General features: G+C 48.6%; 2 protein-coding genes across 5 annotated transcripts in view; one reads left to right on the top strand and one right to left on the bottom strand.

The window, feature by feature from the left end:
- The window catches only part of LOC114114032 (uncharacterized), a 30,120-nt gene extending 23,923 nt beyond the window's left edge, over positions 1 to 6,197 (bottom strand). Inside the window, exons 1-3 of the mRNA XM_042247375.1 lie at positions 5,957 to 6,197; positions 5,220 to 5,605; positions 4,029 to 4,102 (exon numbers count right to left, since the gene is read on the bottom strand). Of these exons, the coding sequence (XP_042103309.1) occupies positions 4,029 to 4,102; positions 5,220 to 5,605; positions 5,957 to 6,197 (701 nt within the window). The remainder of the gene's footprint in view (positions 1 to 4,028; positions 4,103 to 5,219; positions 5,606 to 5,956) is intronic.
- Positions 5,906 to 18,773, top strand: part of MYH9 (myosin heavy chain 9) — an 86,076-nt gene continuing 73,208 nt past the window's right edge. Inside the window, exon 1 of one of the 4 annotated variants that reach the window (XM_027967749.3) lies at positions 5,906 to 6,068. The gene's annotated coding sequence lies outside the window, so the exon portion shown is untranslated. Of the gene's footprint in view, positions 6,069 to 7,377; positions 7,558 to 13,547; positions 13,713 to 18,773 lie in introns of those variants that run through there. The other 3 variants (XM_060413170.1, XM_042247234.2, XM_042247233.2) reach the window with 3 other exon arrangements.

Genomic DNA, 18,773 nt, shown 5'->3' with positions numbered 1-18,773 from the left:
TTCAAAGAAAACCTCTATTCTGGCTTATTTTACTAGAGTTTGATTTTGCCTGTTATAGAACTTCACAAAAATGGAATCATAGAATATCTACTTGTGTGTGTGTGTCTAAACTTTCACTTAGCAGTGTGTCTGTGAAAATCATTCATTAAAAAAAATAATAACAGCTTAAGATACAAGTTATATACCATAAAGTTCATCCTTTTAAAGTAAGCAATTCAGTTGTTTTTTCTTTTTTTTAAACTTATTTTTAATTGGAGGATAATTGCTTTACAATACTGTGTTGGTCTCTGCCATACATCAACATGAATCAATCATAGGTATACATATGTCCCCTCCCTCTTGAACCTCCCTCCCACCTTCCACCCCATCCCACATCTCTAGTTTGTCACAGAGCACCTGACTGAGCTCTCTGCATCATACAGCAAATTTCCACTGGCTATCCATTTTACATATGGTAATATACATGTTTCCATGCTACTTTCTCAATTTGTCTAATTTCTCAGTTTAGTGTATCAGAGAGTTGTGCAACCACCCCCACTATCTTATTTCAGAATATTTTCATTGTCTCAAAAAAAAAACAAAAACCAAAAACCCTCATCATACCCATTAGCAGTAAATTCCTATTGTTTCCCTTCCCCAGCCTGTGGCAACCATTAGTCTATCTTCTATCGCTAAAGATTTGCCTATTCTGGACATTTTACACACATGCAGTTATACACTATGTGGTCTTTAGTGACTGGCTTCTTTTACTTATCTTGTAGCATGTGTTGGTGCGCCATTCCTTTTTGTTGCTGAGTAATATGCCATTGTAGGAATATACCACGGTTCTGTTCGTCCGCTCATCAGTTCATGGATATCCGAGTCACTGTGCTTTTTTCACACATGATACTAATTTCTGCCTTTTTATTTCTGTATAGTAGTCTACTGCATGAATATTCTCAGTTTATCCATTGTACTGTTGGTAGGCTTTTCTCTTCCTTGTTCTTGGCCATGTTAAGCTGCTATGAACATTTCTGTACATGTCTTTGTCAGGTGTGAGCACTCACTTCTGTTGGGTATGTAGTTAAGAGTGGAACTGTGGATCACAGGTTATATAAGTATGGTGTGTTAGTCGCTCAGTCGGGTCCGACTTTTTGTGATCCCGTAGAGTGTAGCCCACAAGGTTCCTCTGTCCATGGAATTCTCCAGGAAAGAATACTGGAATGGGTTGCCATCCCCTTCTCCAGGGGGATCTTTCCAACTCAGGAAAGATCTTACCTGAGCCACCAGGTAAACCCCTATACAAGTATATTCAATGTTAGAACATAGAGCCAAACACTTTCCCAAAGTGGTTATAGAAACTTACATTCCCATCAGCAATTTATGAGAGATTGAGGAAGTCCCATCTTCGCTAACACATGTTATGTTAATTTCAGCCATTCTAGCTGGAGTGGTGCTAACTCATTGTGGTTTCAACTTGTATTTTGTGATAACTAATGAGGGTTAGCACCTTTTCAATTTGCTTCCTGGCTAGTTATCCTTTCTTATGTAGTACTCATTCAAGTCTGCCCATTAAAACAGAAAAAAAAAGTTGGGTTGTTTGTCTTTCCCTTAACATAGATGTTCTTGATAAATTCTGGATAACACCCTTGCTTTGTATATATGTATTATAAATATTTTCTCCCAGTCTATGGTCTGATTTTTCACTCTCTTAAATGCATCTTTTAATGGATGAAAGTTCTTTATTTTAACGAAGTTGAATTTAACAATCTTTTCCTATCATTTATACTTTTTGTGTCTTAAAATTTTTTTGGCCTAATTCAAAGTCATGAAGAACTTTCTTTTAGAAGTTTCACATTTAATTTTTTACATTTAGGTCTCAGATTCATCCTAAGCTATTCCTCTCAATGGTATAAGAGAAGGAGAAAAAAAAAAATCTATTTCAATGTGTAGATAGGCAGTTGATCTAGCACCATTTATTAAAAAGATCATCTCTGGGACTGCCCTGGTGGTCCAGTGGTTGAAACTCTGTGCTTCCAATCCTGAGGGTGTGGGTTCTATTTCTGGTTGAAGAACTAAAATTCCACATGCTGTGTAAGGTGGCAAAAAAAAAAAAGAATAAATAAAATGAAAAAAAAAAGACCATCTTTCCCCCTTATTTACAGTGGCACCTTTGTAATAAATCAGATGACCATATACATGTTGATCTGTCAATTTTGTTTTAAATATGTATGTGTAGAGATTTGAAAGGGCTTCCCTGGTGGCTCAGATGGTAAAGCGTCTGCCTGCAATGTGGGAGACCTGGGTTCAATTCCTGGGTTGGGAAGATCCCCTGGAGAAAGAAATGGCAATCCACTCCAGCACTCTTGCCTGGAAAATCCCATGGACGGAGGAGCCTGATAGGCTACAGTCCATGGGGTGGCAAAGAGTCAGACACGACTAAGCAACTTCAGACTTCAGTCTGAGAAAGATTTGAAGGAAATAACATTTGTTAATAGGTGCTATAGTGAGTTGGTAAGGTTGTAGATATTTTTGATTTATTTTTTAGTATTTTCTCTACCAACCATGGGCTGGCTTCCTGGGTGATGCTGGTGGTAATGAACCTGCCTGTCATTGCAGGAGATGTAAGAGACGTGGGTTCAATCCCTGGGTTGGGAAGATCCCCTGGAGGAGGAAATGGCAATCCACTCCAGTATTCTTGTCTGGGAAATCCCATGGACAGAGAAGCCTGGCAGGTTACAGTCCGTACATAGGGTTGCAAAGAGTTGGACACAACTGAAGCAACTTAGCACTCATGTATACCAACCATAATACTATTTTAATACTCAGACAAAATAGATAAAATATTTTTCTAAAATACCACCAGGGTGTAGGTTCTAGGAGACAGAGGAAGGGTTAGGTCGGACAGTAAGCAGGAGGGTTTCCTGAAGTAGGAAGGTATCCAGGCTAGTAGATGATGAGGAGAGAATAAAATATTTTTCTAAAATACCACCAGGGTGTAGGTTCTAGGAGACAGAGGAAGGGTTAGGTCGGACAGTAAGCAGGAGGGTTTCCTGAAGTAGGAAGGTATCCAGGCTAGTAGATGATGAGGAGAGAATTCAGAGCTCAGCTGACAGGCCTTCCATCTTCTTAGGGACCTCAGTTTTCTGGAGAAGGTGGTGTAGGAGGTTGAAGGTGAGGAAAATAGATACGATCATCATTGATAATGCTCTGTTGTTAAGTACACACTGCTTGCTGCTGCTGCTAAGTCACTTCAGTCGTGTCCAACTCTGTGTCCGACCCCATAGACAGAAGCCCACCAGGCTCCCCCGTCCCTGGGATTCTCCAGGCGAGAACACTAGAGTGGGTTGCCATTTCCTTCTCCAATGCATGAAAGTGAAAAGTGAAAGGGAAGTTGTCGCTCAGTCATGTTTGACTCTTAGCGACTCCATGGACTACAGCCTACCAGGCTCCTCTATCCATGGGATTTTCCAGGCAAGAGTACACACTGCTTAGCAGTTTATAAAACACTTACAGGCCCACTTCTCCTGTGTTCTCCCCAACAGTCCTGCAGGCAAGGCCCTGTGATTGCACTCATTTTATGGATAAGGAAATGGATGCTCTCTGAGTCTTGTTCAAGCATCCACTTAAGACCATGTTATGTCAAGCCTTGTGTCAGTTCTGGGTCCACAGAGACATTTAGGGCATATTTCCTATCCGCTCTCAGGCAGCTCCTAGCTCAGGCAGAGGAAACAGTAAGTATATGGACAATTAAAAGCTAATGTATTAGTGCTCAACAGAATATTACTCAGCTGCAAAAAGGAATGCATTTGAGTCAGTTCTAATGAGGTGGATAAACCCCTAGTCTATTATACAGAGTGAAGTCAGTCAGAAAGAGAAAGACAAATACTGTACATTAACACGTATATATGGAATCTAAAGATGGTACTGACGATCCTGTGTACAGGGCAGCAAAGGAGACACAGGTGTAAAGAACAGACTTTTGGACTCAGTGGGAGAAACAGAGGGTGGGATGACTTGAGAGAACAGCATTGAAACGTATACATTACCTTATGTAGAATAGATAACCAGTGTGAGTTTGATGCTTGAAACGGGGCACCCAAAGCCGGTGCTCTGGAACAACCTAGAGGGATAGAGTAGAGAGAGAGGTGGGAGGGGGTTTCAGGATGGAGGGGACACATGTATGCCTATGACGAATTCATACTGATGTATGGCAAAAACCATCACAATATTGTAAAGTAATCCAATTAAAATAAATAAAGTAAAAAATATTTTTAAAAATCTAGTGTGTTAGTGCTATGAGAGATAAATGCAAGATGATGTTGGGGTGAGTCTCTCCCAGTTTTAGAAAAATTATGCAAGTTATATATGCTGCAAAGAAGAACTATTAAACTCATCTTGGTGTGCTTTTCCAATTATTACTTTATGATTAATTATCAGAAAAATTGATCAACTTACTTTCTCACCTGTAATCTCTAAATCTGGCTGACGGTGGACATTTTTTATTCTTTTTAAAAAAACTTCATAGGTGAAAAATGGCATTCCATGAACATTTTTATTCCTTCTTTTTAAATAGACCGTTCCTTTTTGGACCATTTTTATTTTAAAGCATTTCGGGTTTACCTTATGGGTGCATATTGTTGATATTCACATATTGTTGGTGATTCTTTGTCACAGAGTTGCAAAACCTTTTTTCCGGTTTGTCTTGCCTATGGATCATACTTTTTTTGAAGCTCATTTGGAAGCTAGTCATAGTAGGAATAACATTCCAAAAGGAAAGAGTAATAAGAAATTTTCCCTCTTAGATATAATATGTATTATAGAGCTACCATCCTTAAAGTGTTGTGGAACTGGCACAGGAACACACAGAAAGACGAATGGATACAACCCAGAAACAGATCCAAGAATATATGAGTTGGTAGGTGATGATGGTGTGTGGACAGCTGGCTATTACAAAAATTATATTCGATTTCTTTCCCACTCCAAAATTAAAATGAATTCCAGATGGATTAAAAATGTAACAAAATCTTTTTCTTTTAATGTAACAAAATCTTTTAAAAATTAAAAAAAAAATTCTGTAATCCTCTTTTTGTGGGCAGTAACACACACACACTGCGCTTTGCCAGCCTGAAGAACCCCAAGAAAACATTTTGGAAAAAATATCTGAAAGGAAATGTGCGAGTTAACCACGTGGAGGTAAAGAGAGGCTCGGAAGGGCACTCCAGGCTGAAGGAACCCACCGGAGCAGATGTCTGGAGGCTGAAAGACTGCAGCGTGCGCACTCCAAAGACAGGGTCGAAAATGGAACTCAGGGCGCCCACAACGGATCCGAGGCTTGAGTCCAGGTCCGCCCCCACAGGCCATCTGCATTGTAAAATAGCACTTTTCCCATATATGGTACTTAATATCTGTTCTGGTATCAACAGAATGACATGGGTCAGGGAAAACAGCTCGCGGGGCGGAGTGTCAGCAGCCCGGACTTTCTCAGTCGGCTCCCGCCGGGCCTCGCCCGGAATCAGGCAATGCACCAAAATCCCTGCCGGGATCCGCTGAGACTCTACTCCTCCTGGTTGGATTCTCTCTGTGTCAATCCTTCTCCTGGAACCTGGCGGTTCGTTGTGCCCGCCTTAGGGGGCGGGGCTCCCGCCTAGGAAGACCAGGGGAAGGTGGAGAGGGTGGAGATGGGGGCGGATGGGAGAACGTATTCCCACCCCTCTGGGCCTATAGGTTCCACCCACTGCCTTTCCACAGGTCAAGCTGTCTGTTCATCATGAGCAGCAGCTGGTTGGAGTGGGTGAGACAGCTCGGGGGCGGGCTCGTCCCTTCAGGCTCCGCCCCGCAACCGGCGCCGGGCTCGGAGTGGGCGCGCTTTGAGAGGGGCGGGGCGGCAGGGCGGCGAGGAGCAGCGCAGGGTGCGGTGAGGCGCGCAGATCCTAGCTGTTCCTGGGCAGGGCACTGAAGGCTGAGCGAGGCTGACCTGCTGCAGCTCCCGCCTCGCGCGCTCGCCCCACCCCGCCGTCGCCCGAAGCGCTCGAGGAAGCCCTCTCGGGAGAAGCAGCGCCTGTTCCCCGGGGCAGATCCAGGTTCAGGTGAGCGAGCCCCACCGGCGGGTCCCGCCCCGAGCGGGTGAGCGGGGGTGGCGGGGACCGGACGCGTGGAGTCTGGGCGAGCGGGCCGATGAGTGGTTCTCGGCCTCCGCGCGGCCGGCGAGCAGGCATGGGCTGGGGAGAGCGGGCTGGGCACCCTTCACAGAGGGGCCCCGGGACCCCCGCGTGGATGCTCGGTGAAGACGCCGACGGAAGCCAGACCGGGGAGCCGAGGAAGGCTTGGGGCCGGGCGCTTCCCGGAAACCCTCCGTACCCCCTCCCTGCCCTCCCGCCGGCGCACTCCGCAGCCCGGGCACCCGGGAGCCTCGACCTCCCCCTGCCGCCGGGGCACGCGCCCCGCCCTCGCCTCGCCCAGTGCCCAAGTTGGGCAAACTTTTTAACCCCTTCCGGGCAGCCTCTGTCCCTTGGACACAGCTGCTTGGGCGAGGTTCAGGTGGGGGGCTCGGGGCTGCGGCTCCTTGGGAAGTTTCCGGGCGTTTTCGAAACGGGGGTAGCGGGCAGGCGGGGACCGTTTGGTAGCTGTCAGGGCGTCCTCCCGAGTCAGAATCGGACAGTCCTGCAGCAGACATTGCTCTTGGCCCGGTTTCCGCCCTCGGCTCCAGACTTCCTCATTCGCCCGGGTGCGATCGGCTGGTCGGAGGAGGGGGACCGGGAGAGGTGCTGCCGGGTGCTTGGGAAAGGGGACCCGGTGGGGATCCCGGCTCGAGACAGGAAAGACTTCCCCCTCCCTCACAGATCCACATCCTTTGACTTTTGGCCTCTGCTTCCTGGGAGTGGAAGGCCCGGGAAGGCCCGCACCAATCTCCGCGACCCCGGCGCGCACCTGATTCCAGCGCACCTGCGGACCGCCCCAGCAGGGCGAGGGCGGGGAGAGCTGGGTTCTGCTCCTAGAGGATCCGGGCTGGGCTATTGCATCGTGCCCGTTTGGGCCAGATCCAGGGTTTTCTACTTACCCCGCTACCCCCCGCCCCCCGCCCCAAATGTCTTCTTTCAGGATCCTGATCTCCTGCTGTCCAGGGGCCACGCCCAGGGCAGGACTTCACCCCTCACCCCCCTGCGCCTACCCCCCGCCCCCCACCCGGGCCTGCACCCCCCCCCCCCCACCGCGCCCCCAAGAGCCCAGGTGTCTCAGAGACGGAGTATCTTCCTGGACTAGGTTGCAGATTGTCTTGAGGTGTGGGGGCAGGGTGAGCACCGGGGCTGCTATCTGCGGCCCCACCCAGCTGGTGTGGGGAAAAGGTTCCCGGGAAGTCCCAGGTCCTATGCACCGGCGGATCTCTCTCCGCTGGGCAGTTGAGAGACCCAGCCGCTTCTGGGTTCGCTGCACCCTTTCCTGGGCTTAACAGGATTGCAAAGTAACTGTTGAGTAACTGTTGAACTGGAAGAACCTTAGCGCCTTCCTGCAACACTGTGGCCATTTCTGAGTGCTGTCTGAACCTGTAACCTCACCGGGTGGTTTATTCCCTTTATGGTAAGAAGGGAGGCTGGTTTAAGGCCTATTTAGACAGTCACTTGATTAATATTAGTCAATTTATATACAAGGCTGCTGGGAGTGGGGGGAGGGTACACAGATGTGTAATTGAGCAAATATTTAACTGGCTCCTCTGTGCCAGAGACTCTGCCAGGTGGTGGTGGGGTGTGAGGTTGAGTAAGACCTGGCCTGTGCCCTGGGGCATTTAGGGGAGAGCCAAGACAAATCCGTAGATGACTCTAAGGTGAGGCGAAGATGACAGAGACCCTAGAAGGGTGCTGTGAGTCATGGGATTGGGAGAAGGGAGCCAGCCCGTCCTATGGAGAGCCCAGAGGCCTCTGCCTTAGGGGAGTTTACAGTCCTCAGGGGGAAATAGTGGCCCAGTGACTGAAATACAGAAGCTGCCTGTGATGAGTGTCTCAAACAGGCCTCAGACAAAGGATTCGAGGAGTTCTGAGAGGGGCCACTTCTGTCTGGGATGAGAAGGAAAGCTGCCTCGAGGAAGGAGGACATGGCAGGTTTGCCAAACCGAGGCAAGCATTCAGTGTTGGAAAGTGAGGACTCATTTACGATAATTGAGGTGTAATTAAAAACGTCAAGAGATTGCTCAGTGTAATTTGAGAGCCGCTGTGCCCCCCAGATGGCTGCAGGGTGACACTAAAAAAGCTCTGTTCTTCAGATTCAGCAAGTCCCGGCAGTGCCCATGGCAGATCCAGGTGCTCAGATTGGCAGGCAGTGTCTGGGGAAGGGCAACTCCCAGAGGTGCGTTCTGTGGGGCTCCTTGTCTGAAGGGCAGGTGAGGGTAGAGGAAAAGAGAGGGTCAGGGCTTTCTGACTTTTATTTTTTATTTTTAAACTGTTAACCTAAGGGGTTGGAGATGGGACAACTTCCCTCTCACTGGATGAAGGACGCATGTTAATCACAGCCTGCCTCTTGCCCATTCTTGCTCCAGCAAAAAACAAAACACGGATCTGTTAGCTTTTCAAAAGGAGAAAAGCTCACTCAAAAAATGCTGCATTGTTGTGTCGCCTGGTGGAGGGTATTGCTAGAAGCCAGGCTAACTGTGCTTTCTTCACTTCCTCTTCTAGCTAATCCTTCCATAAAGTACTTAAGACAGCCCTTACCAGCTTGACATCTTTATTTCAAAAGGAGAGGAGGAGTTGGCTGTTGTTTTCCTCTGAGCCTGGCCCTACCCTTCTCTTGGTGGGGGTGGGGGCAGTGGGGAGGGGTGGCGGAGAGAAACCCCAGGCAAAGGAAAAAAAAAAAAAATCCAGGCCTTGACAGCTTCCTCCCAAGCATCATGTTCCAAAAATATTTAGAATAACAATATCTGTGTGTCGTCTTAATTAAACAAACCTCCTAATTTGCTGAGCATAATACAGCATCTCTGCCCACAGGGGCAGGAAGTGCATTTTCCCTTTGTGCAGCCCCAGAGAGTCACTGCCTCTTGGCTTTAACCCTTGGTGTGCTGAGCCCCTGGGCTTAAGCCCTCTGGTGACAACGGAATGGAACCCTGGCTGCCCCCTGGGAAGCAGTAGGCTTGTGACTTAACGGGATCCGGTTCTTCATGAGAGCTGGGAGGAGTGGAGTCCTGAGTTTTGGCACTAGACAGCATTCAGATCCTGACCCTGCCACTTATATGACTGTAGGCAAGTCACTTAACCCCCCAAGCCTCAGTGTCCTTATCTGTAATACAGGAGTCATGATACCCATCCTACAGAGTTAGATGTGGGAACTAAAAGAAATTAAGTATGTAAAGGGCCTGATACATAGTGACTGTGTACATTTTTAAGAAAATGTATGTGGTCAGTCTTCATTCCCTGGGTTGTCAGGTAAGGAGACAGGATAGGAAGGGTAGATGGTTCTTCTGGCTCCTAGCTCAATGCTCTTTCTGCTTCTAAAAATGATGTGCTCTGTGTGTGTGTTTGCTTATGGACCACAAAGCTTGAGTGGTAAAAACAGATGGTTCCGGGGCCCATCTGCTGATGTTCTTGGTGATGAGCTTGTGCTCACTAACCTTGTTGCAGGGCCCCGGCTCAGGCAGAAGATACACAAGCTCACTGTGTTTTAGTTCTCAGACACAGCTTCCGTGGTCCAGGGGAGAGCTAAGGGGTGACATGGAGGTACACTGGACCTATTGTCTGGAGGCCTGGCTTCTGGCTCTGGCCCTGGTTGGGGGTACATTTGATTTTGCTAGAAGGCATGTACTGCTTCACAGAGACACCACACCAGTTTATGTGTCTGCCAGTTATACCCAAGAGAGTTTGGGAAATTGAGACACGCAGGAATTTAAATTTTTCCATAATGCCCCAGTTTCTTAAGTGCCATTATGCCCTGCTGATGGGGTCTAAGTTGTAACAACTCTCTTTATAGAAGGTAGTTGGGCAATATCTGTCAAAGCATAGTCCTTCTGACTGATTTCTAGGAACTCACGGGCAGATAAACTCAAACATGCAAAGGGAAATGTCCAAGGATATTCTTTGTAGCATTGTCTAGAGAAAGACAGGAAATAAGCTAACTGCCCATTAAGAAGGTCAAATAAATCATGGTACAGCTGTATAGTGGGAATCCTTGAAGCCCTTAAAAAATCGAGACTGAGTACCTATAGGTACTGATTGGGCATGCTCTCCAAGATATATTTTAAGTGGATAAAACTTGATACAAAATGGGATACATGTTGCTCCCTCCTGTGTGAATCATTGTATGATGCCTCCGCTCTGTGCATGGAAAGCTACAGACACCCAAGTAACAGTGGTTGCCTCTAGAAAGGGCCCAGGAAGCCAGAGCCTGCGGTGAGCATTGCTTTTTCCACTAAATGCCTTTTTACATGTGTTGACTACTTACATAGTCAGAAATTGAAATTTTTGTTAGTGTTACTAACAACAAAAATAAGTGGTTGGCTGGCCAGTCTTGGGGGTCTCTGCTTTTAAAATGCATTGCTTGAGATCTCAGATTGCATACTGAGTGCCTGCCACGTGCAGGGGAGGAGGAAGGGTCTTAAAAATGGACTGAATTGCTCTGTGGTTGGAACATTTTGGGGCCTGTTTTCTTCTCCATGATGTCATATTATCACCAGACTAACCCCTTTAAACAAATGTCTACTCTGATCCTTTCCCTTGGTTTCTGGAAAATGGTAGGTGCTTTGATTGCCTTTTCTCTGCTGTATGAGAAAAGGAAGCCCGCGGGACGTGTGTGGAATGTATTCTAGGAAGCCCTTTTGCCAGCTTTCCCACAATCCCCCTGGCTCCACGCTGTCCACTTGTCCTTTCCTGGGGAATCCATCCTGACCAGGAGGCCAGACCAGACCTTTATTCTCTTGGGTCTTCCTCATTTGTAAACTTGGGGTCATTGCAACCCACCCCATCTCCAGTTGTCCCTTAGAGATCTGGCCTGTGGTTTTTACGTATTAATAACATTGGAAAAGCCCAAATTTCTCAAGAAAATGTGATCAGAGGGGGGTTTTGAATTGGAGAGCCCTGCTAGCCTTCTCAAGAAGGGCTGCCATAGCCTTGCACAGTGTGGGCCCCAGAGAAGACTCAGGCTCAGCTCACTCCTGAGCTGGCTCTTTTCTGTAGCACAGCTGGTGGAAGACCCCTTTAGGGTCACAGGCAGGCCTGTGTCCCTGACAGGCAGCTCTAGGCCTCTTGAAAGGTGATGTGAGTCACACATGAGTGCACACAATGAGCCTGGGTCTAAAATGGGCCTGCCACCCCATGGGCAGGTGGTTTGAAGGCGGGATGCCAGCCTGTATCTGCCCCCTTCTCTCTGCCCCCACCTGCCCCTCAGGCTTTGATGGCACCAGATATTTGGGGAGCAGGCGGGGAGCTGCCCCCTTGTGTCTGATGCAGGTCTCTTTAAAAAGTAACTGAGGCAGGCAGGCTGCTGTCAGAAAGCCTCAGGCCTCTATTCTGCTGACTGATGTCTCTGGCCTGAGGTGGTTTCAGCACCCCGGGTGGACACAGCACACCCAGGCCTAGGCAGGTGGGCCCAGAAAAGGCTCCTGGCCAACCATTGGCTGAGGGCCAGGCCATCTAGGGAGATCTCACGACAGTGCCCTCAGCAGCTGTCTTCATCTGCAGCCCTGGGTGGGGAAGCCTTCCTCTGTGGCTGGAGAGACCCTTGCAGGGTCTTCTGGAAGTTGCCACTGAAAGGTGTGGCTTCCTGCCTGGGCGGGTGGGGCTGCAGCCTGCAGGGAAGTTGAAGTGCTCTTGAGTTTCCCCTCCCCTCCCTCTTGAAGGTCACTTCCTTGGTGCCTCTCAGGGTGCCTCTCACTTCCTTGGTGCCTCTTGGTCCTTATGGTTCTTACGCTGCTTCCCAGAGGGACAGGGGGCTTCTGCGAGGCGAGTCCGTCTCTTACCTCCATGGATGTTATTTTGGAAACTTCGATCTCATGTTTCCTTAACTCTAATTCTGAATGATGCCCGGCTTAAAAGAAAAATCAACAGGGGCTAACCTTGTGGTCCAGTGTTCCAGACTGCCACCTCAGGGGGCACAGGTTCCATCCCTGATCCAGCAACTAAGATCCCATACACCAAAAAAAAAAAAAAAAGAGAGAGAGAGAAGTCAGCAGCAACAGTACAATCCTCCGTACTGAATTTACATAGGATCGTAGAGTGTCTGAGATGGAAGGGATCCTGTGTGTATGTGCTCAGTTGCATAGTCGTGTCTGACTCTGTGACCCCATGGACCATAGCCTGCCAGGCTCTTCTGTCCATGGGATTTTCCAGGCAGGAATACTGGAGGGGCTTGCCATTTCCTTCTCCAGGGGATCTTCCCCAGCCAGGGATCGAACCTGTGTTTCCTGCATTGGCAGGCAAATTCTTTACCACTGAGCTGGGAGGCTCAGAAGGGATCTTATAATTTTTACTCCTCTCACCGCTGCGCACCGCCCCCCGCCCATGACAGGGTTGAGTCAAACTCAGTCTAAGTTGGTAGAAAGCTCTGGCCCCTGGTTTCCCTCAACCCCAGTGCCTTTCAGAATCACGTGGCCTCATTTAAAAGTGTTTCTGAGCTGTTATCATGCCTTTCCTCGCCTTAACACACTGTTCAGCCCAGCAACACGTACTTAGCTCCTTTCATCTTTGCTTAAGTCTGTTCTTCCACACCCTTAATCGTTTTCTTTTGGGGGCTGGGGGCGGGGAAGGGCCTAAGAGTTAAGAAATGGGGTGGGAAGTGGTTTGAGTTTCTCTGAACTTCTTCCAGTTGGACAGTTCCACTTGGGCTGGAAGTTCCTGCGGCTCAAAAATCAATATTTCACATGGGGCAGCGCCAGGCGGCGGGTGGGCCACTCAGAGCCACATCGGCTTTCCACTGTCCTGCAGCTAGTCCTGGTTTCTAGTAATTTTAAGTCACTTAAGGTCTTGGGCGATCGATTAGTTGTATTTTCGATACAAAACCCATGCAGAGGGAACCACACCAGGGCTTTGGGCTCTGGCAGAGCTGGGACCAGACCCCTGCCTTTGCTCCTGCTAACTGTTAGGGTGGAGTCTCAGCTTCCTCATTGGCCACATGGAGATGCTTCTTTTATAGGCTTGTTGTAACTTGCATAGAAACACACACCAAGTGGCTTAGTTCTTGTCCTCCTCTTCCTCCCCTTTTCAGGTTGTCACCAACATCCTCTGTCTTTGGGTGGTAGGAGATGTATGTTCAGGTTTTAAAGATTTTAAATTAAGCCTGTCCCTTAATGATAAGGCATGGTGAGATGACTGAGGAACCTGTGGGAAGATTCCTTGAGCTTGGAGACTGAGGTTTTCTTAAGCCTATGACCTTTGCATTCTTCTTCCCAGATCACACAGTTCAGCTGGTGACGCAGATCTGAACCGGTTTAAGCATTTTAAAAAAAGCTGTTACAAGGCTGCCAAGGCACCTTTATTTCGAGTTGTCTGGTGTTCAAAAGCCACTGAGTTTCCTGTGTTTTGCATAAGGCCCTGGGCTGGAGAAGGCAGCTTCCTGTCTGATAAACATAAAGAAGCACTTGGAACCATTTGGGTGACTTAATCTAATTGGGCTGAAATGGGGGCAAAGGCTGAACTGGGAGGTCAGAAGTAGGGTCTTGTTTCATCTCTTCATCCGCAAGTCCTCATCAGCACCCTGCATGGACTTGATCCCTCATCCTTCTTGCGTGAGTGGAGTTCAGGTCTCACTGGTACTTAGCGGTAAGCTTGGGATGTGAAGCCCTGGGCAGCCGAAGCTCTAGAATGCCACTTAGTGATCTCTCTGTCTCACAAAAGGCGGGTGCTCAGTACTTATCTGAAAATTCCTGGGATAGGAAAGTTGTTAGCAGGGAGCTCTTTTTCTTTTTTTCCTGTTGCAGAGAGCTCTTTTAAAGTTTTTGTCTATTTTTTAATATTGAAGAATCAGCTATTGGGTATTGATCCCAAATTTCTTGGCCAAGTCAACCATCAAAGGACTCCTTCCTGCTGCATGACCTTCCCTGTGCTGGAACGGCTGGCCTTTAGTGGGAACAAGGGCAGAGAGCCTGCCTCTGGTCAGGAGCCTGACTCTGCTAGGGAGTTGGGAAATGGGGACAGAAACTTGGGACATGAGGCGGCTTGTGTCAGCTTGAGCTTCCTGGAGGCTAGAGTTGCCTGGTGGGGAGGAGGGAAGATGGGGAAAGAAGGAAGGAGCTCTGGTGGGGGGACGCTGGCTGGGAATCAGGATGTCTGGGCTGAAGTCCCAGCTCTACCAATAATAGTAATAATAATAAGAGTTAAGTCTCATTGACCACTTGCTACGTACCAGGTACTGTGTTAGTGTTTTTACATGATTCTCTTATTTAATTCTTCCCTCATTTCTGGGAGGTAGGACGTTTGCCCCCATTTTACAGATGAGGAGACTGAGCCTGATTCACACTCTTGTGCTCTGACCCCTGTGTGACCTTGCAGATGCCCTTCACTCCTGGGCTTGCCTGTTGTCATTTGACAGTGAAGGGTTGGACTGGTTCCCAAGCCTCCTCCCTCACCTGTGGCCAAGAACTAATGAGAGGAGCAGAACTTTTGGAGCTGCGGTGGAACTGGGCTCCTCATCCGTGGTGAGGTTGGCTGCTTGGAGCGAGGTTGATAGTGTTGCCTTGGCTACTGACTTCACCTTTAAGCTCAACCGGCCATTTTTCAAGTGTGTGTGGTGAGCCCCGGCTGCTGTGTCTGCCTGCCATTGGAGGGGCCCTGGCTGGTCACTGGGAGCCAGCCAGCCAGAGAGCCTGCCACCATCTCCGTAGTGGGCGCTTCTTGCGTCCACTTGCAGAGTGCATTCCTTCCTGCTTCATGTGTCTGTCTGTCTGTTCATTTGGTAACCACTCAGAGCTTTACAGTGTGTGCTGGGTGCTTGACTGGGCTCTGGAAATAAGGAGGGGAAGGAATCAGGGACTCTTGTTTCCAGGAGCTCTTAGCGTCCCACTAGAATGCTGCGGGCCCAGGGGGATCTGAGAAGGCTTCCTGGAGAAGGCGGCATCTGAGCTGGTTTGCAAGGTGGGGACGTGGCACAGCATGTCCAGGGAACAGGGCTGGGACCTTGTTCAGTTGCTCAGACTTCAGCGGAGCTTTGTATAAGGGTGGTTCGGGTCACCAAGGCCCTCTGAGTCACTCTGGGCTACTGATTTCCTTTCCTCGTAAGAGATTTCCTTTCCTCGTAAGTAGCTCTGGGCCCCAGCCCCATCTCGAAGCCCCTTAAGCAGCCCAAATGGCCCAATAAGGCTTGCTACCCTGTGCCATTTCCTGGGAAATGTGGGGGTGCAGGATTCCACTCCCAGGGCCTTAACCTCTGGATGCCTGCTGGGAATTCTGCCTGTGCCCTCTGGTTATGTGGTCAGCCAGCTGAAGGACTTAGGATGAGATTTTTTTCATGGAGTGTTGAGAGAGACATAATTGTTACTGGAATCAGTTCCTTTTTTAAAGGAAAAGAAAAGGGGGTGGAGGTTTGTTTATAGCGCAAATAATGTAACAACAAAACTAGCAAGAAACAAATTTGCCCTCACCCTATCCACCCTGTGCATCTTTCTGGGTTTCCTGTCCATGGACATGCATACTTTGCAAAGTTAAATACTAAAATTAAATATTAAATTAGATATTGTCGTGTGTTCTAACTTACTCAGTGCTGTAATATAAAGTTTCTTATGTTGCAACAGGCTCCACAATTATTATTTTAATGGCTATGTTATGGTCCACTGTGGGAAAGAACCATTACTGACTTTGCCAGAAAGTTCCATGGGTTTTATTGAGTCTCTTGGAAATTCATCCATTCAGTAAGTGTATCCTGAGAATCTGTTTTAGGAAAGAAACTGCTGGGTGCCTAGGATGAGACATTCCAGGCCCTGCCCTCAAGGGGCTCACAGTCTATGCCCAGGGAAGAATCACTTCACTTGGCTGTTACGGGTTGTGATGGGGGTGAGCATGGGAGAAAGTGGCTGCTTAGACGCCCAGGTTGAGTTGATGAAACACAGGTAAAACCACTTTGTCATCAGTGATGAGAAAGCACAGGAACTTGGACTTGGGAGAGCTTTCTGGGCTCACTGGAGGAATATCTTCATGTCCCCCCAACTCCCTGAGTGGTTCATACAGGTCTGGGCCAGAAGACACACGAGGAGTTGGGGTGGGATGGGGAGGAGGGAGGGACACAGCCTCCAAGGGACCTTGTCAACGAAGAGGCTGGGGAACTAGCCCCTGGCCTTCCGGAGGGAGGCCCCTTGGTGGCCATGAGTGGCAGGCAGCTGAGGGTGGGGGCAGTGAGGGTAGGAGGGGATGTCCGTGAACTGTCCGAAGCCAGGCAGGCTACCTGGGCTCTGCTGCGGCTCCTGCCTCTGGGGAAGGAACCAGTTGCAGCAACAAGTTGCAGCAGTGTTGTTTTGTTGTAAAGAGGAAGTTTCAGAATCCCAGTGGCTGCTTGTGAGCAGGAAGATGTTTACAACTGTGAAGGAGCTATTTGGGGCTCCGTGCAAGCGGAGAAGATGGGTGGTCAAGGGCCTGGAAACTGGAATGCTGTGTCTTTGCTCTGGCATTCTCTTTCATTCCAGATAAATGACTTCCTTGCTGTCATTTCTTCACTCTTTCCATCTCTTTGCTGTCCTGGTCCCCCCTAACCCCAGCTCCCAGCTCAAGGGAACTGCTTGGCAGGAATTCTGCTATCTTCCCGGAAAGTGAGAAGGCCAGGGTGGGATGTGGTCACTTGGAGACTTCTGTGGTCCTGTTTCAGGTTTTGCCAACCTCACCAGGTCCCCACTCCAGGCTGTTGTCGGGTTTTGGATCAGTACCAGGTCTGCAGGGTTGAGGTTTGAGTAGAAGAGCTCTGTCGTGGTCCTCAATTCCCTCCCTCTCCCCCATCCCTGCCATTAAATACACATTCAAAAAACCAAAAACAAACTCTAAACCTAACCTAACCTTATTTTTTACATATTGACTTAAAATTACTAATAAGAACAACACAGTAGCTGGGGGTTTCAGCACTTAGTAGAGGATAGTGTTCCCTAGTGGTTGAGATGAAGTCCGTTGTATCTTTTTTTACATCTGTCACCTTGTTTATACTACTGTTTGGTAGCGATTATAGGCTAGAGATTATCTTTGGATTTATACTATTTAAAATTATTTATGGCTTTTATATTGGAGGAGCAGAGATGGGTACAGGAATAGAGAACTGGATAAAGCAGAAGGTGGCAGTGGGGCGTGGGGAAGGAGTGGGTGACTCTAGAAGCAGCAGCTGGGTTTAAATCCCATTTTCACTCAGTTTATTTATTCATTAAATATGTATCAAATGCTGGCTGTGTGCTGGAGACTGGGTTCTGTGGATACATGATTGGATAGAAGTAACCGAAGCCTGTCTTTGACATTGCAGTGGGGAAAAGCAGATGGCAGCCAGACAGACAGGCTCACGGTGGCAGGTCATTATGCTATGGAGAAGATGATCAGGTGAAGGCACGTAGGAAGAATTACAGACCAGGCCACCTAGACAACAGAAATTTACTTCTCACAGGTCCCGAGGCTGGAAGTTCAGGATCAAAGTGCCCATAGGGTTGGCTTCCACTGAGGTCTCTCTCCTTGGCTTGCAGGCAGCCGTCCTCATCCCTGCTGTGTTCCTGTGTCTGAACCTCCTCCTCTTAGGACACTAGTCAGATTGGATTAGGGCCCACTCTTACTGTCTCCTTTTCACCTAATACGTCTTTAAAGACTCTCTCTCCAAATGCAGCTGCATTCTGAGGTCCTGGGGGTTAAGGCTGCAGCAGGTGAATCTGGGGGGAGGGCACGGAACAGCCCATGAGAGGGGAGAAGGGAGGGGGAGTGTGTGTGTCGGGGAGGCCTCTCTAACCAGAGACCCACTGATGGACACTCAGTTGTTTCTTCAACTGCTTTGGACCCCAGTTTGGTCATCTGGAAAATCTGGGTAATATTGATAGCCCCGCCTCTTGGTGCCTTCGGGGAGCTGAAGTGTGCCAGGCACTGTGTGCAATGCCTGATTTGGGGGGAGCCCAGTAAATGTGTCCCCATACCCTCCCCTGCCTTCCCTTTTCCTTCTGTCCGCTTTCATCCTCTCTCTTGAGTGCCACTCATTGTCATCAAAGTGCTTCAGTAACTGGGCCCACGGAATGGACCAGGGATGGACCAGTTTCTAGGTCTCCCTACCTTCCTTATAAGAGTGATGGCACACCGCCCCCGCCCCTTCTCGTGGACCAAGTGTTCTTGGAGGTGGCCTCCCCTCCGATGAGCCATAAACACTGCTTTTATGTGAGGAAGGGGAAAGGCTTGTGGCAAACTGGTGCAGAACCATAAACCTAGAGTCCCAGTTGCCGGCCGAAGTGTCGGATGGCTGCTGGGAGAGCTTCCCTTGCTCTGGCAGTTCCCCTGCCTTCCCTCGCTGGTCTCCATCTCAGCCCTTCTTGACCATACTGGCTGGTGTCCCTGCCTCTGTTAGAGGAGTTGCCACTGGGACCCTTAGCACTGCACGTGGCCCACGATAAGCACTTAGTACTTGCCCAAGAAACAGCTGGATGTCTTTCATTTTGTCCATTTTTAACAAACCAGTTTTCATCTATTTTTTAAAAAGGTATTTATTTTATTATTTATTTGTTTGGTTGTGCTGAGTTTTAGTGGCAGCATGTTGGATCTAGTTTCCCAATTAGGGATCAAACCCAGGCTCCCTGAGTTGGGAATGTGAACCAACTTCTACTGGAACACCAGGGAAGCCCCAAAGCTTTTTTTTTTTAATCACTATGAAGGTTGAAGTCACACTCC

This window comes from Ovis aries, chromosome 3, assembly GCF_016772045.2.
Source record: "Ovis aries strain OAR_USU_Benz2616 breed Rambouillet chromosome 3, ARS-UI_Ramb_v3.0, whole genome shotgun sequence".
Lineage (NCBI taxonomy): Eukaryota > Metazoa > Chordata > Mammalia > Artiodactyla > Bovidae > Ovis > Ovis aries.
This window is presented reverse-complemented; position numbering and strand designations above follow the sequence as displayed.